The sequence below is a fragment of the Ochlerotatus camptorhynchus genome, unplaced genomic scaffold (genome assembly GCF_037179485.1).
Source record: "Ochlerotatus camptorhynchus isolate MF236.1 unplaced genomic scaffold, CSIRO-AGI_Acam_v1.1 ptg000190l, whole genome shotgun sequence".
Lineage (NCBI taxonomy): Eukaryota > Metazoa > Arthropoda > Insecta > Diptera > Culicidae > Ochlerotatus > Ochlerotatus camptorhynchus.
In genome coordinates, this window is record NW_027040680.1 from 734,436 (window position 1) to 752,623 (window position 18,188).

The 18,188-nt window shown below is 38.1% G+C and overlaps 1 protein-coding gene across 5 annotated transcripts in view; it reads right to left on the reverse strand.

Moving 5' to 3' along the window:
* The window catches only part of cyc (cycle), a 96,632-nt gene that overhangs the window by 10,410 nt on the left and 68,034 nt on the right, over positions 1–18,188 (reverse strand). For 4 of the 5 annotated variants that reach the window (XM_065223301.1, XM_065223302.1, XM_065223303.1 and 1 more), the window contains 6 exons: positions 3,186–3,257; positions 2,575–2,905; positions 2,394–2,511; positions 2,154–2,327; positions 1,332–2,084; positions 1,052–1,168 (listed from right to left, as the gene is read on the reverse strand). In XM_065223301.1, coding sequence (XP_065079373.1) covers positions 1,052–1,168; positions 1,332–2,084; positions 2,154–2,327; positions 2,394–2,511; positions 2,575–2,905; positions 3,186–3,257 — 1,565 coding nt within the window. Of the gene's footprint in view, positions 1–1,051; positions 1,169–1,331; positions 2,085–2,153; positions 2,328–2,393; positions 2,512–2,574; positions 2,906–3,185; positions 3,258–15,784; positions 16,037–18,188 lie in introns of those variants that run through there. The other variant, XM_065223305.1, reaches the window with a different exon arrangement.

Consider the following 18,188-nt stretch of genomic DNA (forward strand, 5'->3'; position numbering starts at 1 on the left):
TACCAACTCTGTCCGGCACAAGCCAGTATTAGGATTAATTTAGGAATGTTTATCGACTCCCGAGAGCAGCTTGTGAATGTTTTTACTAATTTCAACAACGTTTTTGCTTAAAGTCAAATATCAGACTTAAAGTAGACATTTTATACGATATATGAGGAGATGAAAGTATAGAGTTGATAGCAGTGATGGCATAATCATCAGCAAATTGATATTTTACCGCTCTCTTAAGCTCTCAATATCACGCGTGATATTGGACCAAAAAATCATGCTTGATGTTGATTTTACAAGCTTCTTTGATATTGCGAGACTATTCACAACGTGTAAAGTTGAAGCTGAGAGTTGAATCGAGGCAAAAATGACTCCGTTGCACCTCGTTTTCGTAGAAAGAGAAGGTTTATAATGCTATCCTTTTCTCTCTACACCGATGGCAGATACGAAGCAACTGCTGCGACCCATTATGGCAGTTTCGGTTGTGTTTGGGTGTAAAGCAAATAATTAGACTCAATCTCACCACAGTTTGGTGAGATATGCAGTTGGTGAGTTTTGTTAGCTTGATATTTCGAGCTGCGATAATCACAGCTTGCAATATCAACCGAAGTTCTTTGCTTGTTGATATTTGTGTTCGAAAATCAAGCGTGATCTTGATCTTTGGTGAGATTTGATCTTTTGATATTTTCCCAACACTGGTTGATAGTACCGTTATAGTAAGGCAGTGTGAAAATCATATATAGAAAGTAAAAAGCGAGAAAAGGACAATTTTGAGGAAAGTACGAATACGAACCAGGTTGATCATCTCCTTTACCAAACTCATCCGTTAATGAGGGATGGTCAAGGAAGTCGATGATTTTATATGATCGAGTACACTGTAGTTCTAGTAGCAAGTTGTGTATAAGCATTGAATCGATTCTTTAATCTACTTCATTTGATTCAACTAATTTAAATGAGTCCAAACTAGCCCTCCGAATCAAAAGTAGAGTTGTTCAAACTCATGAGTATCAAATTAAAAATTATCAATACAAGCAAAACAAGAAAGCCCTTGCTTATGACCCACCTGCCGAGGAGTCACCTGTCCTTCGCTGGTGATCCAGAACTTGTTCCGCTATTTGCCGTCCTATTTTACTAGCCTCCACATGCGAGTTTATCATTCGCTGTATTTCACGACCGTTAGCTGCAATTGAGAAATGTAAATCGATTAGCTGCTATCACTGCCACAAATCATAAAACATCAGAAGCTTTCTCTAAGGGTTATTATAATTTTGGAATAGATTTCGATTTTTTTTTTCAGTTAAATTCCATGCCAATTGGATTCCTAACGCCAAACCATTACTTACAATGGTTAAAAAAATCATATCCAACCGTACTTTGTCCATTACTTTCATTGTTGTTGTTTCCGTCGCTCGTCTCGTTGCTGCCGTTTCCATTGTTGCCACCTGGCACGGTCGCACTCTTCCCTCCATAGCACCCTCCTGTACTATCCGCCAAATCTACCAAGATGACATTGTTCTTCGCTATAAGATATTCGATTTCCTTGGTCCAAGGATTCCGAAATGACTTCCATTCACTCTGCAGCCGTACGAATCCGTACTCCTTGGTTCTTAACCTATAGACCGGAGACGTCACACACTGATTGCCCTGCAGCGCCGCTTTATGCGACTCTGCCAAAGCCGGAATATCCTCGTGGTGATAGTATTCGTACATACTGGTCCCCAGAAGCTCCTGCGGAAGGAACCCCAGGACCAGCGTGGCCCGTTGGTCCACAAATAGGAACTTTCCATCCATTGCATGGCGCGATATAAATTGTACATTTCTCAGGTTTGGAATGTTGTTTCGGTTGAAACCTTTACAGCCATTGGTTCCGGTCGATCCAGCGCTTCCACCACTTTCCGTCGGTCGGCGATTGCTCAGATTCACATTCCCGGATATTTTATTCTGAAAAAGACAGGGCTGAACCCTGCCAACAGCCACCAGACACGAAAGATTACAGGATTCACCTTCCCCGTCGGTTTCGTGCTCTTCTAAACCGATTTTCGCTGGAGCCCAAGACTTCAAATATCCCGTACACTGTATGACTGAATATTTTTTGTCTGAAATGAAAAAAAAAATCAGATCAAATCAATTTAGTTTACTTTGAGTTCACAAATTAGCAAACTCACCGGAGTTGACCTTGTTTTTCCTTCGATGAGAACTTGACGCCGAAGGGTTGGATTCTGCTTCCTCCTTGACCTGAATGTTGGTTTTGCACTTCATTCGACAAAAGAACGAACGCCTTGCGCCCGGACATAGCCTCGTTACGCCTTGTGGGACATCCGTTTTCACCGGAAGCATTGCTGAAATGATCGATTTGGTTTCAATCGACTCTTTTCTATACAGAAAATTTCTTTTGAACATCATACTTTTAGCATCTATCAGTCGTTCCCTTGGACTAAGATCTGAAGAAGACAGTTGCTCCTTTACTTTTGCCACATCCTTAGGATGGAGAATATCGAACCAACTTTGTCCCAGCAAATCCCCCTAGTTTGAAGAAAGAAGCATTCCAATCAATCCAAGCTAATATGCCACAAAACTCGTTCCTACCTGAGAATAGTTCAATATCTGCGAAACCGATTCCGACACGTACAGAATCCTCCCCCGATCACAGCCCACCACAAATAGGAATCCCTCAGCCGCCTGCAGGATCAGCATCTTGAGTTCCTGGTCCGAGAGGAAAGCCGGTTTGTAGTGCCCCTCGGTGTATGAATGGACGGCCCCTCGTATCGTCTTCAGGTGTTGGACAGCCATCCGGAGGACCGTCAGTTTGTCCAGCTTCCGAGACATGGCATGGCACATGGGAATCATCGCCGACAGCTCGGTGATGTAGGTATTCATTTTATCACGTCGGCGTTTCTCAATTTCACTGTGGTTCTGTCTGTGGGTGGTTTGGAGTCGAGAGGGAAAGATTAATTAGGTGGTGGGCAAAAACGAGAACTCGCTAAAGTTGAACTTTGATGTAATGCGTTGTGATAGCTATTATGGGGGATTTCAGATTCGTGATGTAAATTAGTGAGACTTATTTGAAAAACTCGTTTTCGTTTGATTAAATTAAAATCTTCTCGGAGAATTGATATAGTACTAGGTAAAAGGACATTTTCAAATTCAAGAAAGGAGATCATTAATATGGAGTTGGAATTTTCGGCAAAACTACTCACTTTTTGTTTTCGTCCGTTGTACGAACCGATTTGGAGTCGTCACCAGTATCATCTTCGATGTCACTATTGTCACTGAAAACAAAAATGAAAATGTAACACGTTGCTTAAATCTGCATGTTAGCGTTTTTAACATAAACAGGAAAACCCCTATGTGTAGATATTAGAGCAAAAAGTAAAGGTTGAACACGAAAAAATCCGGACACGAAAATCTTGTTGTGGTTTAAAAATGCGTTTTATTTTTCATACGTATACATTAGTAGGTATTCTGCTTATTGTAAGACCATTGTTTCAATCTTCCCTCTTACCATAGGCCATTGCACAGTGGTCCAGAATGCAGATTTAGGTGGAATGATATGTTTTGAGCCTGAAACTGAAACTTTAGACTAAAAGTCTCTTCTACAAAGTTATTCCTTATAGTTAGGCCCTCATTTTTATGACAATGAATTCTAGGGTGGTTCCTATTATCATTAAAATCAAAAATCTTACTTTTTTGTTTGTATAAATTAAGGTATACATTCTTCGGCAAAGTAATAGCTGAGCTAATTTCAAGCAACTTTGTTGAAGATAACTTTTTTGTATCTCTTAAATTGGCCGATTTAGAGCTATTTTCTTGAATTAAGTTAGGGTGGCTCTTGAAAAAACAGTTTTTTTGCTCTAGTTTTCTTATTTCAAATTTATCAGCAAAGGTGTCTTCAGATAACTTTTAGATCTTAAGAAAGCGCAAGTTTTTGCTGCACAAAGCTTGTCAATACACTAAATGTACTAGCACATTTTATATAAATTTGTCATTAGAGTGGTCCTATGAAATCCATCTTTTGCCAATAACTTTTTTATTTGAAATTTCTCATGAAAGTTATCTCCAAAAGAATTTTAAAACTCTTTTAGACAAATGTTTTATACCTGAATTTGTTGCCTGTATCTCTTCTAATAAAAAAGATATACCCAAATATAGTAAAAAATATGACTAAATTCAAATTGATTTTATACAAGTTTAAAAAATAACATACCTCCAATTTTGTCATAATATTGAGAATAACATACGCCCTTTCAAATGCCGTAAAAAAACTTTTTTTTTGTTTGCCCCAACCAGAGATATTAACATTTGAAAAGTGTATATTTTTAGTATAAAAACGTCAATAACTCTTGATCGGTGAAAGATATTGACAAGTTTTGTGCAGCAAAAACTTGCGCCTTCTTAAGATCTAAAAGTTATCTGAAGACACCTTTGCTGATAAATTTGAAATAAGAAAACTAGAGCAAAAAAACTGTTTTTTCAAGGGCCACCCTAACTTAATTCAAGAAAATAGCTCTAAATCGGCCAATTTAAGAGATACAAAAAAGTTATCTTCAACAAAGTTTCTTGAAATTAGCTCAGCTATAACTTTGCCGAAAAATGTATACCTTAATTTATACAAACAAAAAAGTTAGATTTTTGATTTTAATGATAATAGGAACCACCCTAGAATTCATTGTCATAAAAATGAGGGCCTAACTATAAGGAACAACTTTGTAGAAAAGACTTTTAGTCTAAAGTTTCAATTTCAGGTTCAAAACATATCATTCCACCTAAATCTGCATTCTGGACCACTGTGCATTGCCCGAACTTTTCTTCGTACACGGCCCATCATCTTTTGCACGAGCCCTGTTCCCACTTGTTTGGTTGTCAAATTACATTTCCGCTTGAAATCCTTCGATCAATTGCAGTTTTTTCTTCAATGTGTGCTTCACGATGGAGTATTGACCGGATTCATCTCCTTGGGAACCACTGCACAGTGGTCCAGAGCGGAAAAATACATGGAAATTGGGTTTTCCGCAAAATATACTGGTTGTAGCGTTTTGATGTCTTCGAAAGAATTGTTGATAATAAAAAAGCGCATATTTTCATTGGATCAGTTTTAGGCTGATTTCAAAAATCTAACTCTTTAGGGAAATTTTTGGGAACTTTTTTTTACTTCTTCAAAGTTGTAGAGGATGCAAAACCAAGCAACTTTGTCCAAGATGTCAATTTTTTTATCTCATCCTCTACGCAGTCTACGAACTGAAACAACTAGAAGGTTAGGGTGATTCATGAAAAAACAGTTTTTTGATCATAACAGTTTTTTGATCAATTGCCACTTTTATTCATGTTCTATGGCTTTTATCCTTAAAAAATGACAATTTTCTAATTCAAATATCTCGAGTTAAAAAAAAGATACCTCTGCCATTTTTCAGCAAGTGTAGAACCAAGTTTCTTCTTTCCATTACTTTAAATAGATTTGCAATTGCCTTGCGCGTTTTAAAGTTATATTAGTTTGAAAAATACTTGTTTCAAACCTTAAAATGACTATATCTTTTGATTCAGTGGTCCAAACGTCGTATTTAGGTGATCAAAATGTGTGTTTTTTAAAGTTCTAAAAGTGTTCTCAAGAATAGTTTCCTCTAAATACAAAGAAAAAAGGTTATGGTCAAAAAACTGTTTTTTATGAATCACCCTAACCTTCTAGTTGTTTCAGTTCGTAGACTGCGTAGATGATGAGATAAAAATTTGACGTCTTGGACAAAGTTGCTTGGTTTTGCATCCTCTACAACTTTGAAGAAGTAAAAAAGTTCTCAAAAATTTCCCTAAAGAGTTAGATTTTTGAAGTCAGCCTGAAACTGAATCACCCTAATAACTGATCCAATGAAAAGATGCGCTTTTTTATTATCAACAATTCTTTCGAAGACATCAAAACGCAACAACCAGTAGATTTTGCGAAAAACCCAATTTCCATGTATTTTTCCGCTCTGGACCACTGTGCACTGTGACGTCATTTTCGCTGTACCACTTTTTGGTGGTATTTGAGTATTGGCAGCTTGTCAAGTCCGGCCAGAAGAGGCAATCCACCGCATGCTGCTCCAGAAAATAACAGTAGTCTCTTCGGTGAACAGTCCTCCTGGTAAATTTGCTGGTTCATGATACTCGAAGTAACGAATGTTTCGCTTTTCAGCCCACAACTGCAGATTGCTTGCCAGACAACAACTTTTTAGGAAATTTCGACTTCGTTTAATTATACATTCCACCGAGTCCACCGAGGTATACATTCCTGCCTAGGAATTTGATCAAAAACTGCCAGGAGCGTATAGACCGGGTTTTTCGTTTTGAGCGTGCAGGATCGAATCGCGACGTGCTTGCTCCGGTGAAGCCATGATGTAAACAAATTAACTTGTCCTGGCAACCAATGCCTACTGCGTTTATATGCACTCCTAGCTTGATTCAAAGAAATTTTGAAAAAAAACACTCAAAAAATGCCAGCAAACATGAAATCCAAGGATAAGTTAGGTGAATTTAAAGTGATAGATTTTTAATATCAGTATGCTTGACATTTCGCGTTCAAAGCTCAGCACATTAACAATGATGTGCATTGCCGGTAATCGCAAGTCAGTCCCATCGGCATTTTTATCAATTTTGAGTTAGCATCATTATTCAGTTTATCTTTCTATGTTTTTTGAGATGTACTATTGAAAATAGTTGGTTTGTTCAAGAAAAATGACAAAAAAATACAAATCCTTTAAATTTGTCGAACCTCTTAACGGAAAACCTTTATGAAGAGCTTTGAGTGTGTTGGTTTATTTCCTTTAAAGTTCAGCCCAAGGTTGAAAATCTCTCTAATAAAGCAAAAAAAAAATATATATATTTCCTTTAAACTCCGTTATATTTGCTTATCTTTCGACAGATACGCGTATTTCGTCTACTACTTGCAGACTTCATCAGTGACAAGTGTTGAGTACAACGGAACAATACCAAGTCAAATTGTCCCACAGCGAAATGTAACCGCAAGTCAGTCCCATTAGATAAAAATATGTTAGAAATGTAAGACAACACATCGCATCATGAGATTTGTCTCCAGACAGATTTTGTCCACTTCCTCAAGGGAACCTTTAACATGTCCGGATGTGACCAATATAGTTCTTACGATACTCAGTTCGACCGCCAATTAATAGGGCTTTTGATCTAATTTCCGTCCTACCAAGCTCAACCCCCGTTTTACCTCTCTTTTTGAACGGGTTTTGTACAAAAAAGGAATATTTCTGTCAATGATGGCTTTTGCATTAATTCTCCTTTCCATACGTACCGTTGGATTTGATAAAGAGTCACAAATTGTTGAGATATTGTTTAAAATCTAATACTGGTTCTTGATTCTAAATTCGTCCTGCGAGTTTCAATTCCGTCCAAACGCATTGAAACCACTCCGGTGGCATCAAAGTCATCCAAGAGCACTTTGCTTGAAGCCGATTTTTTGGTTCGTTTGGTTCGATTATATGTCAGTTGATGTAAACATTAGGAGTATCAGCTTCGTTTATGCGTTTGGTACAAGGGCCTGGTACGCCGACATATTTTTGTAGCCAGCATAAAAATGAGAAAACACCCTGCGCTTCGGTCAGAGAGCGTATAGGGCGTCGTTGTGCCAATTTAGTCGTGGCACATTTCGAGTATGAGAGAGTAATTTCAGTATGGTATGATCAAGGTATGATCACAGTATATGGTATGACAAGGTATGATCACAGACAAGCAGACATAAAACCTTCATCGAAATCGTTCTTAACGGTCAATTTAAATGTTTCTTAGTTGGTAGCACCGCCACTTGTGATGCACATAATCAATTCCCTATCGTTTGACGTTTACACACTACAACCACAGACAAACAGACATAACACATTGAATATTTCTCGCCGTAACATATCGTCGCTAAAACCTTACCGCCATCTGTTGAGTACACTGTGGTGGGTAGTACGCTGAACAGATGGCGGTAGTGTGTAAACGTCAAACGCAAGGGAATTGACTATGTGCGCCAAAGATGGTGGTACTACCAACTACGATACTTTTAAATTGACCGTTAAACGCTTGTTCCATGAACAACTTGCGAGTGTTATGTGTGTTTGTCTGTGCTACAACCATTTGTTGAGTGTATTGCCCATCAAAGTATATACGACAGATGGCGGTAGGGTTTACAATGATAACTGTTCAATGTGTTGTGTCTGCTTGTATGTGATATAACATTGAGGTAACGTTAGGATAAAATCAAAACATTGCTACCGTCCAATAAGTTGCTTTCTTCAATAAGTAAACATTTTGAAAAAATAATCTTGAATAGAATGATGCTTCACATCAATACGAACTCAAATTTTGCAGATGAGCAGTTTGGATTTCGCCATGAGCATTCAACTACTCATCAACTCTTAAGAGTTACCAATTTAATTCGTTAAAACAAATCTGAAGGCCACTCAACTGGAGTTGCTCTTCTAGACATAGAAAAAGCATTCGACAGTGTTTGGCATGAAGGTTTGATTGCTAAATTGAAAAAGTTTAATTTTCCACTTTACATTATGAAATTAGTTCAAAATTATTTAACTGACAGAACTCTTCAGGTAAATTATCAAAATTCCAAGTCTCATAGACTGCCTGTTAAAGCAGGAGTTCCTCAGGGTAGCATACTTGGGCCTATATTGTATAACATTTTCACTTCGGACCTCCCTGATTTTCCTAAGAGTTGCCACAAATCTTTGTTCGCTGATGACACAGGCATTTCCGCTAAAGGAAGAAGTCTTAGTGTTATTCTGCAGACTGCAGAAAAGTTTAGATATTTTTTATTTTTATTTACAAAAATGGAAGATTTCTCCCAACGCTTCCAAAACTCAACTTATAATATTTCCACATAAGCCTAGAACTTCGTTTTTGAAACCTAGTAGTAGTCACATAGTCACTATGAACGGAGTTCCAATTTCCTGGACAAACCAAGTGAAATATCTTGGATTAGTACTTGACCAAAAATTAACTTTTAAAGATCACATTGAGGGCATTCAAGCTAAATGTAACAAATATATAAAATGTTTGTATCCTCTTATAAACAGGAAATCCAAACTTTGCCTGACGAATAAACTTCTAATATTTAAACAAGTTTTTAGACCGGTCATGCTTTACGCTGTGCCAATATGGTCTTGTTGTTGTACTACCAGGAAAAAAGCACTTCAAAGGATTCAGAACAAAGTTCTGAAAATGATTTTGAAGTTGCCTCCCTGGTACAGTACTACTGAGGTACATAGAATTTCGAATGTTGAGACTTTAGAACAAATGTCCAACAAAATAATTAATAATTTCAGGCAAAAATCGTTGCAATCCTCAATTTCAACGATTAATTCCCTTTATACTTAGATAAGATTTAGTTTTAGTTTTTAGTTTTAAGATTTCAATTGTTATACTGACATGCAGGTTTTAAAAACCTGTTTAAAATACTGAATTGCCAAGGCAGGAACAATGTAAAAACACTTAGATATATATCATAACAATTAAGGTTGGTAAGTTACTGTAGTAACTGGAGCACCTAGGTTAACATGAAATGTAATTTATTTTAAATTTGGAGCAAATAAAGAGTTAAAAAAATCAAAACATTGAGAAATATTACGCATCACTTTCAGAAGTACTTCACTTCGCAACCGATGAACCATTCTGACGGCCATATGAGTACCCAAGTAACCATATAGTCGCAATATAGCTTGTATATTCTTACTTTGCTTGAGTATCGTTAGTTGGGCAATCTGATGAAACTGTCAATTCTTCAAACTGATCCCTTTCGTATTTCTTTCATTCTCTTTTCGCACACGGAGCGCTCGGTTGACCAGAGACTTTGGACGTGAGCCTCGTCCTAGATCACTATGGCAAATCAATTAAATTCAATGAAACCGACCAAAAAAGGCGGAATCATATTAGAACCAACCAAGGACGATCTACGGAAGGAAATTGCCGGTGAAGCAAGGAATGAAATACGAAGCGTTAGAGAAAAAGTCCAATGGACTCCAAAAGAAGCAATCAACGACGGCGGAGCAGCAGAATATGGTGAGAGCTTTCCAATTATTAAAAAAAAAGTAGAAGGGTCTGTGCCTAGGGGCACGAACGGAAGCTTGACGTAGGACCGCTAGTGGACGGAACAAATGTGAACATTTAGTTCTTTTAATTGATCAATCATCAATTATCTTAACTCTTTCCGTTTTTTAATTGTAAGCGTATCAAATTTGTAGTACTTATTTCAAAGAGAAAGTTGATGAAGAAAATCCAAGGGACTGTCAACTTGAGTATTTTCCATTCATCTTTAAAAGGTGTATTTTGAATTTTTTGTTATTTATGAATTTTTAAGTTTTGTGCATTTTGGTATTAAAGTGTATTCAATTCACCCCTTACAGGATTTCCTTCCGAATTATATGAATGGGGCGGGGCAGAAAGTATCGTTTGTGCAGAATATGTAAAAAAGGGGACTTCAAGAGATTGAACTCGTGAGAGCTAACTTTCTCACAAATTTGAGTTTATTGGCTTTCTGGGGACTGAATATATTCCCAAAGCGAATTATTCCCACTTCTCTCAAATTCTAAATGGATTTTTAACACTACCTACCAGCGTGTTCTGGAAAATGGTTGGACGATGATTAATCTCACCAATACATTCGGGCCTACAGAGACCAGGTTGAGCCTGCTTGCTGCTTGCGGGAACTGATGACCTTGACAAATGTCCAAATAATACTCTTAACAAATGTATGGTGGTCCTGAAAAGAACCGTTTTGTAGTGATGGTTGAGTAATGCTGAGCTGAGCACGACGAGCTACTGATTTCGATCCTAGCCTAGCGGTGGGACTTCTTCCTCCTTCTCTCTATCTGCTATTGGTCGAAACCTGACCTCTTTTCGTAATGCTATGCATTTTGGTTTTTTGAAATTGCATGGACTCTATAGATCCTGTGGAGATCTATCTAGCCCTGATGTATGTGTTGGTAGAGGGAAAAATGTAAACTTTGCAGGAGACGATGTCTTAACACTCGAAAGTAATTTTGTGAAACATGAAGTAAAACAAATCCTAGCTAGTTCTGCATGATGATTTGGTTTGATTTTATTTATTTGTTAAGTCACCGGGAAATACCCGATGGCGATTTGTTTCTTTATGATAACTCCTTACTTGAAAACAGGCAAAAACTCACAAACAGGCTGCTTTTTCATGGTATACAGTGTGATAATTCAATAATCAAAAAATATCTCAACATTTAGTGGCAAACCATTCATAAATTTTGGTAACATACAAAAAATTCTATAATCCACATTAAATTTCATATGTAAGCGCCGATTGAAACAATCTTTTCGACGTCACTACAAGGGTGATTGATTAAACGAAAGAAACGAATCGTGAGGAATGAAAGCCGAGGAAAAACTAATTGCACCAATATATTCAGGCCTACAATTCCACACCTTCTAAAGACAGGTTGAGCCTTGATAGCTAGCTGCTTGCGGGAACTGATGACCTTGACCAATGTCCAAATAATACTGTTTAACAAATTTTTGGTGGCCCTGAAAAGGACCGTTTTGTAGTGATGGTTGAGTAATTCTGAGGTGGGTGTTCAACACGGATGAGGCTGTCGAACTGTATGTCGTTTGGAGCGAGGGTGACACGCTTGGCATAGATGATCGACCCGCAGCGACTCACGAATAACTACTGATTCAAATCCATACCATAGCGGTGCAGCTTCTTCCTCCTTTGATGGTTGCTTATGTGGGCTCTGCAGCTCGCTGCTTGCAGGCAGCCTTTCGTTGTTACTGGAGAACAATTTTCAACGCCACACGCCGAAAGCACTGCTACTGCTGCTACTAATTTCGACGACCGAACACCACCACACAGTGGTGTGGTCGTTGGGAGCGTGTGTATGGCGATGAGTGTGCAAAATATTACGTAATTCCATTCTCCCGTGTAAATAGCCCGAGGATCGGAGGCGAATGCCACTTCGACTTGTTTCGTCTACTTACTACTCTCTGACGACTGTGCTGGGGAAGCAGCATATGCATGTAGGTAATTGGTGGATTTGTTAGTTAGTTCGACGCTTTTGGACAATGCTGGACATTTACCAGTTTTTCAATAGTTTCTTGTAAAAAATCAACAACGTAGCCATATTCCTGATCGATTGGTGATAAAATTATTGAAATTGGACGAGGGACAGCTGAGTTATTAACGTTCAAAATCTTTCTTAATTTGTTACATGTTCCATTTTCGGTTTTCACAAAGTGTACCCCCATATAGAAATCAAAGACGTAGTCCTAAGTCAAAATATCAAAATTAAACTAAATACATGCCAGGTTTGAAAAAAATATATTTGAACCTGGAAGTGTGTATAACCAATATCCATTTGATAACGGTGATGCATACGGGGCTTATTGTGAGTGAAAGTAACCTCGGAATGGGCGTGACTCTCCAGACATTCTAAAATGGGTTGCTGGATCTGCAATAGAGCTACCACCTTCTAACTCCCGGACTAAAGCTGTCTACAATGACCATAAATGCGACATTGTAGAGAGAGTTCTTCCATAATAACACTGCCGGCCAGTGGGGGTTAGATGGAATACACACACACACAGCATAAAAATGTGAAAACATATAAATCTAAGGCCATGAGGATCATTCATGTCTTCCCTGTCATAACATTCCTAGATTTTCATGTTGATAAGCATTAAAGATGAAATTTTTTTTTTTTATATCTTTATTAAGGAGACTTTCAGCCGTTGGCTGGCTCGTCTCCGAAGAAAGATGAAAAGTTTTGTGGAGTCTTGTAGAAATCGTTTTGATAGAGCTGCATCATCCAGCAGGATATCAAAGCATCCATTCCCCAAGGATGTTTCCCAGAGGTTTGATTGGCTACAGCGTATAGTGAATGTGGAGAATAGGACCATCGATATGAGCTCTATAAATTTCAACACGGAACGAATTTGTTCAAACCACTTCAGTAGCGAATGGTACTGTTATCGAGGATACTCGATTCATAAACTCGATTCATCAAGATAGGCTGGACCATGTTTACTACACGTGACACTAAATGCTGCGGAAGAAATCAGTCCGGCCTCGCCGAACCGTAAAAGGTATACATTTTGAACTGGGTATTTCTCCTGTGTTCCCTTCTTCTTCTTCTTCTTCTTCTTGCTCTTCTGATCTTCTTCTTCCAGGAAGCCCAAGGAACATTACATCCCACAAATTTCCTGAACAGAACCGGGAATTGAACCCGCCGCCTTCGAAACTGTTTTGCTTACTGACTGAACTGAGGGTGTCCGGTGTCCCTGCTCGGGTACAATAATCCCTCCATTCATGTGGTGGGTGGTACCGTCCATCCACCGCTATTTTTCAGCTGCCCTTCAAACACGCACCGCATAAATGGAGGGATTATTGTACCTTCATAATCAAGAACATATATGGAAAAAAAGCTAGCGGTGAAACGTTTCGTCAAAACACTTCCAACTCTGTTACTAGTGAACCCATACAACCGCAATAGAATGATTCCCCCGTCGTGCGTGCTACGTCACTGCAGCCGGCACCAATGTTGTTACACGTTTTGTTTTCCGTGGAAGCGTTGTAATTTTCCATACCTTTTCTTTCCTGTTTTCCATCTACACTCCGCAGCACACTCAGCAGAAAGTTAGGTGAAATTTAGCAAAACCAGGCAGCCCTGTCTCCTTTGGCCTATCGGTAATAATGCAACTAACAGTAGCGAACTTCAATGGTAGTTTACATAATTGGCTTTACCTTGCCAATTCCAGCTGCTAGGCAAACGACAAATGCATAGAAATCCATTTCTTGTGTGTGTCGTCGTTGATTCTGGTATGACGTCAAACTTTGAAAAGAATTTCTTGGTTGAATCAGTCAGAAATGTACCTCCAGGGGAACTCCGTCAATTACGTCACACTTAAACGGAGAAAGGAGTATTTAAAAAATCATAGACAGGCAATGGATATAAGGATAGGAAAAATGTGATCAAAAGGATTAATTTTTCCTAAATTTTACGTGACATAAATAATGAACACTCCCTATTATTTGCATGCTTCAATATGAAAGAACCGTTTATGCAATAAAACACTCCCCCTTCGCCGACGCTTGCAATTACTTTTGAATAATACCGAGAAATCTTAGAAATGTTTCACTCTTTGAAACAACTTCGTTCGTAGTTCAAGAAATCAAAGCTTTGCCTAGAATGAAAAATGAAAGTGTTAAGAAATCCAACAAGTCGCAGCTGTTTGTTGCCACCGACCGAGGTCGTTGTTGTTGTTGTTGTTGTTGCTGTTGCTAGATGCCAGATAGAACATGATGTTTTTTTTTACAAGATGTCGAAGATGAATGTCGTTGTTCTCCAATTTAATTTGGAACAGACTGTTTTGAAAATAAGTATGCTTTTGATTCGGTAGGGCTTCACATTAGCAAAAACTGTTAGCGAAGAAAAAGGGTAAATTATTAAACGGGGTCGACTTCAAAGAGTTATCCAGCTGAACACTGCTGTGGTATTTGAATTTCTAAATTGTTGAGATGACTGATTTAATATTTATTGATCCGGGATTGAGAGCCTCCCTTAGCTTAGTTGGTAAAGGTGCCACTATAAAGCAAGACCATGCTGGCCGCGGCTGGGTTCGATTTTCGGTCTGGTCTAATGTGTGCTCAGCTTTGTCGCGTCGTTTCTTTCCATCACTCAACGGTATAGGGTGCGGCAACATTTCGGCATACCCTATGTAATTTAACTCGTGAGCAAAGAATTTTACGCATTAACGTTGGATGTTGCTGTTTGTCTTCATTGTTTTTGACGTGTATAACGGAAACGGGTCCCATATGCCGAAGTAGTGCTCCACCCTATAACCTTGATAATCGAATAAACTATTGGACCTTTTCATACTTTTCGAAAAGTTAATATAGCTGAGTGGTCAGCACCTGGTAGTCAGTGAGACAGTCACGCAGCCGTTTGGTTCGAATATCGTTGATAAGCATATTATGTATCCCTTTTTTCCTTGTCGAGAGCCACTGGATTCCAATGTAGTAATTAATTAGGTAGCCACGCGATGGTCCTTCGGAAGATCCGGAACATCCGCAAAAGTAACTAAATCATTAAATTGATCCAACTATATCAAAACCGAGTACTTCATCAATTCTCAATAATGATGGAGTAATACGGCATGCACTGAACTAAGGACACGGGGTATACCACAATAGATCAAATTAGTGGTCGCAGTGGGAAAAAAACAGTCTGAACCCACACCGAAGTAGTATAGAAGGGGGTCAAGGGCCAGGTCTATGGTGTGTTTAGGCACCATCCATGCTATACCAGTAGACATGGGGTTGGCATCACAGCATCTTTACCAGTAGGTTAAATAAGTTCTGTGTAATTCACGAATGTGCAACAGGGCGAGCTGCAGTAACGCCACCGCTAGGGTAATATTTCGACAAATCATTTCGATGATCCCGGAACATAAATAGCTGAAACTTAAATTGGTTAGTTCGAATACATTATATAGACGGTAAATGGAATTCAGCTTAGAAGTATTCCCATCTGCGAACACGAATATAAGGCAAATGGCTCTAATGTTGGCCTATGGATCTAAGATTGGGCCCATCGCAAAAATCTTCTATTTATCAATTTTATCTAGTTGAACGCGTTATTGGGACGATACTGTATATTTTTGGTCGCTATGGAAAATTTAGTCGATTGTTGAATTTATGTATGGGCCCAAATTAGAGGCATTTAGGCCGACATTACATCCATTTCCCCTATATACAATAAAATTAATAAAGTTAGTAAGAAATTACCTATTCATTTAAATTTGTGACTATGTACATTACAATGTTGTTGTTGGTATTTTTGAGGGTACACTGACTTCTTCATATCATTCCATGATCTTGCAGTGTTAGTGCTTTCGTTCCACCAGCATCCTTCGTTCTTCAACGGTGTCTATCGCTTCTTCGGCAACTTTCGACACCTTTCTTCAAAATAGGTTGTTCTAGAGACATAAAGGCAAAATCGACACCCAGCCATATATTCCAAACGCAGTGTAGAATCTGTATGGTATGGCTTTCCAAAAGATTGCTGGCCTGTTAGAGAAAAAAAACACAATGAAATAATTATCCAAAAAGCTGCTTTACATTGAATATTTTAAATTAAATGTAACATTCTAACTATTTACAAATGCTGAACTTTACCATCAATAATCAGTTCAAAGCAAAAAGCAAATCCCACTTGTTTTAAATGCACTTTTGGTCCATATTACCACTGATCTGGTAACATTAGTGTGCATCTTTCCAATGAGGAAAAGATCCAGACCAGTCCTGGGACCTAGTAGCCTAATCCAACTACCTCAAGGTTTTACCAGTGCCCAGGGTAAATCAACTGGTTAATGTTATTTACACTTTACTCCAGAAGATCAAGAAACATATTCTTGTCATCATTCTAGTGTTTGCCCAACGTCACCCCATCTTACGGTTCTCGTTTTTTTTGTGTAGGCATGTTCCTGGTAACTGAGATTGGAAACATGAAAAAATTTGTCCAGGGTTTTAATGCATGGTCAAATATTAGTATCATCGTTATTTATTTTTTTCGCTAAGGACACCTATTTGCATTGATGAGAGGACGCGTCTTAGCAGAGGCCCCAGAACTCTTCAAATCATACGGAACATCCCAAGAATGAGGAGTCTTTTGAGAAGATCAAACATAAACTGTATCGAAAACGAATACCGTTCCGATTCAAATTTCGGACGATTCAAATTTCGGACACTTTCATTTTTAATTAAATATTACATCCAGTTAGAAACAAAGTAATAATGTTAGATGATCGTGGAAGGCACTAGTCAAAAAAATTTAAAAATTACAAGACATGTGGATCATATTCGACCGAGATAATCAACTTTTAAAAGTGTCCGAAATTCGAGTTTAAGTGTCCGAAATTTGAATCGGCACCCTCATTACTGTTCCATAGTACTGAGGAATTTCCATTTTAGGGAAAATATTTCAACGCAACTGACAATCGCAGCATGCTACTAAAGCTGATAATCTGAAATGCTATTTTTTCTCTGAATTGTCAATACTACGACATGCACTAAAAAAGGACACGGAAGCTCAATGTGTTGGTCGCAGTGATTTATGACCCCAACCAAAAAAAAAGAATGCAGTCTGAATCATTTCAAATAATTCTTTCAGTTGGAATTAGCAGTTAAAATAAGTCGTGTTTATAATTGCTTGAACAGTCCACTCTACAGGCTACTAGGGGAAATGGCTCTAATGTTGACCTATGGATCTAAGATTGGGCCCATCGCTAAAAATTTGATATTTATCAATTTTATCTAGATGAACGCGTCATTGGGATGGTACTTATGGATATTTTTGGTCGCTTTTGAAAATTTAATCGATTGTTGAATTTATGTTAGGGCCTAAATTAGTGGCATTTAGGCCGACATTACATCCATTTCCCCTTTAATAAACATTTACAAACACTGTCGTAAAATACTAGAGTCCATTGTTTTTTAATGAAGTTTACACATTTTCAACGGTTTATGCGGTATGTGAAAACCCCTATTAACTTTGTAAATGTAATGGTTGACAAAGCAAACCGCATGTATTTTTCGATGTCTAGTGTACTCAACTCTTTCGTTTTTTATTTAATATTGCAGAACATCCTGATCCGCACAGTAAACTTGATATGAACGGCAGGAGTGGTCACAAGGATAATTCCACAATATTACCAAGAACAAACTTCAAGGGAGACGACTCTAGCTAAGATGCAGGGGAAATAATGATTTGTTGTCATGAGATGTGTACGTAGATAGAAAGCAGATTGATGAAGATTTTGAAGATTTCGTGCAGAATGATGGAACACGATGAGAGTAGATGGATTTAGAAGCAAGAAATGGCAGAAGTCTTTTCGTTAGTATGCAATTTTTAGTGAATCTAGATTGTTGATGAAACCATCATAAAGTTATATGCTATATTTTCTCATACACTTTACTCCCCCTAGAATTGCACAGTGGTCCTGGAATACAATGTTGTGGAATAAAAATTTCCCTTAAAACCAATAATTTGAGTGATTTTGTTTCTTGGGAAATGTTTTTTTTTTAATGAAAGGTGCCATCTTTTGGTACAAAGAAAAAATGTACTAAACTTGTGCTGAACTGCTATTCAAATTGTAACTTTTTAATAATTCATGTTGGAGAGTTGATAGTC